At 42.8% G+C, this 8186-nt stretch overlaps 1 protein-coding gene across 1 annotated transcript; it reads left to right on the top strand.

Moving 5' to 3' along the window:
* The first annotated feature begins 6934 nt into the window (after positions 1–6934).
* Positions 6935–7513, top strand: LOC149153198 (uncharacterized). The gene has a single exon (XM_089443732.1). It carries the CDS (start codon positions 6935–6937, stop codon positions 7511–7513), a length of 579 nt encoding a protein of 192 aa, XP_089299858.1.
* The last annotated feature ends 673 nt before the right edge of the window (positions 7514–8186 follow it).

Here is an 8186-nt window from a genome sequence, read left to right on the forward strand (position 1 = left end):
GATATGCCATCATGAAAAACCTATTGCTCTTCTGTATATGTACTAATTGAAAACATAGTTCATTTGAAATAAGATTAGCCCAATCAAATACACAATTTTTTTATATGAGTAATAGAGCACATAGAGAATGGAACTTGGCATAGTGGCAGTAGTTTCTAGGCCCATTAAACATGCATACAACCAACAAAACTCTCTGAACGGTTCTCTAAATAAAGTGATATCTAGAGAGGAAAGATCAAAAGGAACCTCAAAATCTGGCAAAGTGAACTCCTGTAAGATTTTCAAGCCATTTGCCTGTGATACTAGAAAACTATTTGCATTTGACAAATCTAATAACATATTAGAAATCAGTAGCTTCAATATCCACTTAAATGTCTCCGAACACAAAGAAATACTAGTATCTTTGGCTGATAGTCTAAATTTTTTTGTTGCCAAATCAAACATATATGTGCATAAATATACCATTTCACCAAAATCAAATATCTATGGAACACATGAAACATTCACTATTCCAGTAGAACAAATCTTATCATTGTTCTTCTTTTGCACAAACAGATTCACACATCGCTCATATGTAGTCGACCATTGAAAGATCTGATCGATAAACACAAGTGAGTTAATAACATCAATGCAAATAGATTCTTTCCTTCCCCTTGAAGTTATTTCTGCAGTAAACTTTGAATTTTTTTTGTTAACCAACAATTCTTTCAATGCACTATAGGTATATACCAACGATATGCTAAACAAACACCACTTGTTATCTTTCTGCGAAATCCCTTCTATAGGACATTTCCCATATATATCAACTTAGTATAGAAAAATCTACATTTACGAAAAATAGTAGAAATAGTTTGCATAATCTAAACTCACCACAGTTATAGCCAAAAAATAATAGAAACTTCGACATGATTAAAAAACCGGGCACAATGTTTTTGGAAATTGGATTACAGTTGTCAAATTGCAAGATTTTTCGCTATTAGAGTAATTGCTGATAGTGCTAAATTCTTTGCCTTTTTCTATTTCCAATATATGTTATTTTTCTACATGTGAAATGTGTTTTATGAAATAAATAACAATTTAAAAACAACAAAATAGTCGTCGCCGAGAAATAACACAAACAGTTCAAAAATCAAATCTCGAAATTCGAAAATCGATTACTCCATGTACGAAACAAATTAAATGTGAATCTTTTCTAATAATGAAAACTAGCTTACGGGTTGTCAACAATCACATCCACTACTATATCAATGTTAGTGTAGAGGTAATAGCATTTACGTTTCTAATTACGTGTCGATCTGTCCATTTCGAAAAATGTGTATCGAACCATTAATGTCATTATACCGTGTACGAAAATGGCGAAACCAGACTTCACACAATGGAAACATTTTGTTTTTTGTGTTTCTTGTTCTTCTCCTTTCTTCCGCTTCTACATAACACAATTTTGCAATTCCGCTTCTTTTCCATATGCAATATATGCCCCCCGCATTGATTACAATTATCATCAAAGCTTCAGCTATAACATTATTATTATTTAATGTTTTTTTTTTTTCAATTGGTAATTTTTTTATATAAAATAATGTAATTTAATTAATAAATCTCATAGTGAAACAAGTTTCTATATATAGCATGATTTATATAAATACTTAATTCCACAGATGCATTTGTTCCTTGTAAAGCCTCTGCATGTGCACAACCACTTCTGCACAACTAGTTCTGTATCCAGTAACGTTTAACAAATAATCATTTACAATTGACTACTATAACTTATATGACTTGCGAATTTTATTTTTTTTTATCGGTCGGATCGGGCCGCTGGAGGCGATTTCAAACTTCTCTCCCGCGCTTGACTGGTTCTGCTCCCCAGGCTCTGCCTGGCAGGCTGCCGCCAGTCGCTGCCTTCCTCTCTCCTGCGCGCTGCGCTTCCATCCTCGGGCCTCCTGCCCGGCCCTACGCTGGGGCCCATTCCCTGATCTCGCCCTTTTGAGCTGGCTTCTCAGTCTTGAATGGCTGGGAACGCCCCCCCCCCCCCCCCCCCCCCCCCCCCCTCCAGATCCAGAGAACCATGCAGAGCTCTTCGCTTCCCTGATCCCTGATAATGCCTCTGCAAAAACTCGCCCCTCTGTCTCTAAGTTTATCAAGAAACTGGATGAAATCCCCGAGGTATCTCTCCCTCCATCTCTGCCAAGGAAATCAGCAATCACCCTCGCTGAAAGAGGTCTAGTAGGACAGTTCACTGGCCTTTGGCCCTCTCCAAGATCAGTCCAAAAATGGGTGGAGCGCAACTGGATCGCAATGACACAAGGGAAAATAGCCATCAGATTTTGTGGAAGGGGCTATTACACATTCATCTTCGAAACAAAAGAGGACATGAATCTCATATTTAGAAACGACCCCTACTTCATGGACTCAAGAGGCCTCTATCTGAACAGATGGACACCAGACTTCGATCCGGAAATGGACATCCCAAACGCAGTTTCGGTTTGGGTCCGCCTCCCACACCTGCCGCTCCACTGTTGGGGGGACGAATCAGTAAAGGCAATAGGGAATGCAGTCGGCAAATATATCGACAGATCCGAGCCAAGGGAGAACATGCATGCGTGCGCCAGGATTTGTGTAGAAGTAGATCTTGGGAAAGGCCTGCCGGAAGCCATCAAGATCAAGGTCGACCAATGGACGCACATCCAACAGCTGGACTACGAGCAACTGCCCTTCAAATGCAAGGTATGTCACGAATACGGACACTTTGCAAATAGATGTAGCAAATCAAAATCAAATGAATCCATTGAAAATGAAGAATCTCCGGACGGCCAATGGGAACAAGTAAAAAAGAAAAAATCTTCTTCCTCTCAAGGGCCCAGCTCTAAGCCCTCCCTGGAAAACCCCCCCCTCCCTCCCCTCCCCCACCCAGCTCAGCTCCCTCCTTTCCCTCCACCTCCAACCCTTTTGAATCCTTGGAAGTTGAAGATCCTTCTTCTCCTCCCCCTTCCCCTCGCAACAACTCATTAGCTGTCATCTCCTCACCTTCGATCCCTCTGCCCTCCCCTCCTCCAACAATAGAGAGAATACTCACCAGAAATAAACTGAAAGAAACCAGTCTTCCCTCAGATCCCCCAAGAAAGGCAGGTAGAAAGTCAAATAAGGAACTTAGAGACGAGGCAGCAGCAAAAGAGATGGCTACTGGAGCACAGCAACCAATGGACTCCTATCTAGACAGGCAAAAAGGAAGTGGGGAAAAAACCAAGGAGAGAAGCGGGACTCACCCAAAAACTGGTAAATGATGAATCTGGTCTCTTGGAACTGTAGGGGGATGGGCTCCTCCTTAAAAATAAATGCAGTCCGTGACTTAATAAATCAGGAGCAGCCAGACTTTGTCCTCATCCAGGACACCAAAATCTCAGACCAAGACTTTCAAAAACAAGTTAAACGATTCAAAATTTTTGAAGGTTACTCAATAGGATCAGAAGGTATAGGAACACTCTGGAACAAGAATAAATGGACTCACATCAACCTCCAATCTTGTAATTGGTGGATAAGAACAGAACTCAAAAACAAAGCTTCTCAAGAAGTCTACAGCATATACAACATCTACGCTCCAAACCATTACAGGGACAAATCAACATGTTGGGACTCATTATCCTTAGAATTACAGTCCTCCCACGATAGTAGCATAATTCTGGGAGGAGATCTGAATCTCATAAGAAATGTGGATGAAAAGTTAGGAGGAAACTTTCATTCGGACCCCTCAAGAGAGGCGCTGGAGGCTATAATCCAGTCTCATAATCTCATTGACATACCTCCCTTGAACAGGAAATACACATGGAGTAACAAAAGAACATGCTGCCACAATATCAAAGAGAGGTTAGACAGATTTCTCGTGCAAGAAAGAATCACAACAAGCTTCTCTTCCATCAAGAGCAAAATCATTCAAGCTTCGGCCTCTGATCACAAACCTGTGGTGATGAACATGGAAAAAGGGAGAAATCTGGGGCCCCTCCCCTTCAAATACAATAAAATATGGGATTACAAAGAAGACTTCCACTCCCTCGTTCAAAATCAGTGGGCAAAGGAAGTGTGGGGATCGCCTTACTACGTCTGGGAAACCAAATTAAAATCCCTAAGAGCAGTCATTAAACAATGGGCCAAGGAAAACGCAGCAACGGAGAAGAGGAAAAAAACGGATCTGCATACGCAAATGGAGCAGTGGAACAAAGAAAAGGAGAACAACCAACCCACAAATGAAGATATAATCCATGAAAATGAAATGTACAGGGAGCTATATAGATAAAATCGAGTTGAGGAAGAGGAACAAAGGCAGAAATCGAGGTGCCTATGGCTGAGGGCGGGCGACAAAAATACCTCCTTCTTCCACAACAACATAAAGCTCAGGCGCGCCGGGAACTAGATAGATAAAATTGAGGCAGAAGGGCATGAGTACAGTGACCAAGATGAAATTAAGGAGGCGGCTTTCAACCACTTTAAATCTCTTCTAGCAGTAGCCCCTCAGCAGTCGGACAACTCTGACTTCCTCAGCGCAGTTGAGAACAAAATCTCAGACCCTCAAAACAGAGATCTGGATCAGGAGGTCACAGAAGAGGAAATTAGGGAGGCAGCATTTAGTATGCAACAGGACAAGGCTCCGGGCCCTGATGGTTTTACGGTAGCCTTTTATCGAAACCATTGGGACACAATCAAAAAAGACTTTGTGCGGATGGTCAAAAACGTTTTTAAAAATCGCAAGATGGGAGACAACACAAAATCCTCACATCTTGCACTCATCCCTAAGGACGTTAACCCTCGTTCTTTCGACCGCTTCCGGCCAATTTCCCTCTGTAATGTTTCCTACAAGATTGTAACCAAAATTCTTGCCAATAGGCTCAAAAAGCTCCTTCCTTATTTAATCTCAGAGAACCAAGGGGGATTTGTTCCCCACAGGCAAATCACAGATAATGTCATACTTATTCAAGAGGCAATTCACAGCAGCATCAACAGGAAGGAACGAGGAATGATAATCAAACTCGATATGGCAAACACTTTCGATAGAGTCGACCACCACTTCCTAACTGCAGTTCTCAAAAAGTTCGGGATTTCAAACAACTTCATAAGCACCATCTCTGGTTGTATCTCCAATCCTTGGACTGCTCCTCTGATTAATGGTCGCCCAAGCAGGTATTTTAGAAGCACCAGGGGATTGAGGCAAGGCTGCCCTCTCTCCCCTTTCTTATACATCATAATGGCGGAAACTCTGAGTATTCACTTAGAAAAACTCCGCAAGCAAAAAGAGATCACTGGAATTGGTATAGAAAGAGGGACTAAAGAGATTAATCATTCGCTCTTCGCGGATGATACCCTTCTCATTGGGGGAGCCTCAAGCCTAATGGCAAAAAGATTCAAGAAAGTCTTGGATGCCTTCCTAGCTGCCTCTGGAGGGATGCTGAATAACAAAAAATGCAAGATCTATACCTGGAATGTCCCTGATCAAATCAGGCAAAGAATCTCTCTGATTCTGGACATTCCAGTGCAAAGGAACTGGAGTTATTTCTCTTATCTTGGTCTGCCTTTAGCCAAAGAAACAGTTAAGGCTGAGATATGGGCCAAACACATAGAAAAGATGAGAGGTCTCCTTCAAAGTTGGGGAGTTTCTTGGCTAAATCTGGCTGGTAGATCGACCCTTATAAAGGCTGTTCTCTCTGCTCTCCCCATCTACCAATATGCAGTCACTTTGGCTCCCGCCAGCACACATAAGCACATGGAATTATTAATGAGAAGTTTTCTCTGGCAGGGGGGAAAGCAAGAATCTAAGAAATTTAGCCTTGTCAAATGGGAACAAGTCATCCTTCCCTATGACAAAGGTGGGCTCGCCATTAAAATTCCGAGCTTCTCCAACCGGGCTATGGGCTTTAAACTAATTTGGAGAATCCTCACCGGCAAAGGCTCTTGGTGGGTGGAAGTATTGAAGAGGAAATACCTGAATGGACCAAATTTTAATCTACTTTCCGAAACAATAGCTGAAAGATCTTGCACCCCTGTTTGGAAGCTAATTAAAAAGGTCCTTCCTCAGTTCAGAGAGAACATTTCCAAAGTGCCTGGAAGCGGCAAGGAGGTCAATATCTGGACTGATAGAATCATGGGCGCCAGACCAAGAAACCACATCCAAAATCTCAGGCCTCTGCACATCTGGATGGAAGCTAAAAACTTAACCTCCTTGTATGATATTTCAACTTGGGACCAAAACACCTGGCAGGGCTGGAAGGATCTTCAAATCCCCAATGAACTCAGAGAACTATGGCTCAATCTTAAGGTCTCCCTCACAGGCGCAACACCCACCAACAGAGGGGCTGAAGATAGGTATATATGGGACCCAAGCGGTGGGAAATTCACTGTCAGAGATGGTTACAAATTCCTCTAGTCATCCACTTCGATAGCCAAATGGAACCTCTTCACAACTGTCTGGAAATCAGAATGCATTCCAAAGGTCAAACATTTCAATTGGACTCTCCTCAAAGGAAAGGTGCTTACAGCTGAAAATCTAAGGAAAAGAGGGATCTTGGGGCCATCAATATGCTGCTTCTGTCGCGCTGAGGAGGAGAGTAGCCATCATCTATTCTTCCACTGCCCCCTCGCTCAAAGTTGTTGGACTCAGATAGTCAGACCAATGAAAATTGAAGAGACTTTTGATCAGCTATCCTCCCTTCAAAAAAACTGGGTAAAATGTTATCCTTTTCCTAAGAAAGGTAAAAACAATATCATCCGTATGTGGAAATGCATCCCAGCTACCCTTAGTTGGCAAATCTGGTTAGCTAGGAATAACTGTATTTTTAATGACAAGAAGCCCAACCTTGTCCGCATACTGGCAAAAACAACAGCGCTCATATCTGAAACAATAAGTGCAAACTTGGTCGCTCCTCCAGACCAATCAAGCTGGCACAAAGAAGAGATGGAATGGTATAACAAATTCAGCATCAATTACAGCAACAATCAACTAGCACACCCCAAAGCTAGCACGAGAAGAATACACTGGAAGCTCAGACGCACAAGGGAAGAAGTAAGTCAATGGATCCTAGATCAGAATCGCCCTACTTTGCACTTCGACGGGGCCTCCAAAAATAACCTGGGGGAAGCTGGAGCAGGGGGTATCATAAAGGACAGCCAAGGCAAAACTCTGGTAAGCTATGAATGGGGTTTGGGCCAAATGTCCAACAACCTGGCAGAAGCTTACAACCTCTACTTAGGCACTCTCATTCTGAATCGGCTGAGAATCAGGAATCCAATAATAGTGGGAGACTCGGCCATCGTCATTGCAGCTATGGTGGCGGGAACAGAATTTAAAAAAGAGGCCCTTAATAATGTAAAGCTCAGGATTGAGGATAATGTCAAAGAAATGGGAGACACGACTTTCAAACATGTCCTAAGAGACAACAACACTGAAGCGGATCATTACGCCACTAAGGCATCCAACAGACAGATCGGCCAAGTTAAAGAAAATGATCTCATATATGAAAAACCAATCCCGTAGTCGGCTTAGTTGCCTGTCAAACTCTCCGACCAGTCATACCAGCATCCATTCAACCTTTTGTCTTATCATTCCCCACCCTCCTTCTTGTGATCTCTGGCCAAAATCAGTCAAGTCGCACGCTGCATGCCAGGCTTTGAATTTCGATCCCCCCTTCTCCATGCCCACCTCTCATCATTTTTGGTCCGATCACAGGATCTCGATATCCCAGCTTTCTCGTGACTCTCCCATGCAGAATTTAGGTAGAAGTCTTTTCAAGATCTCCTTAGACTGCTGCAAAGATTTTAAGCTGGTGGCTAATCCTAGCCAGATCACTGAGCTCATGTCGCACTCTCGGCCCGCTCACCCTCCCACTCCGCTCTATATATTCACCAATCCTTCTCTCTACGAGCACATCAGAAACACGTCCCTTTTTTCGCAGGAGAGTAAAGGTTCTATATCTGGCAATCAGCTCAAGAAGTTCTGCATCAAGAGAGGCCGCTATCCGTTCAAATCTGTTGTGAGATCGTTCTCCAAAGCTCCCAGGGAAGTTAGCAATCTCCAAGATCGGAATATCGCCTTCAGCTCGGCTGCTCCTCTCCCCCACGACAGTTTGGTAAATCTCTGTGCCTGGTTCTCCATTTTAAGTGTGATTTCTCCCCTGCTCTGTTCCCTCTTCGTAGCATTTTCCCTCTTT

Source organism: Pinus tabuliformis, chromosome 9 (genome assembly GCF_031772625.1).
Source record: "Pinus tabuliformis cultivar Carrire ecotype Pingquan chromosome 9, CPIR1, whole genome shotgun sequence".
NCBI classification, from domain to species: Eukaryota; Viridiplantae; Streptophyta; class Pinopsida; order Pinales; family Pinaceae; genus Pinus; species Pinus tabuliformis.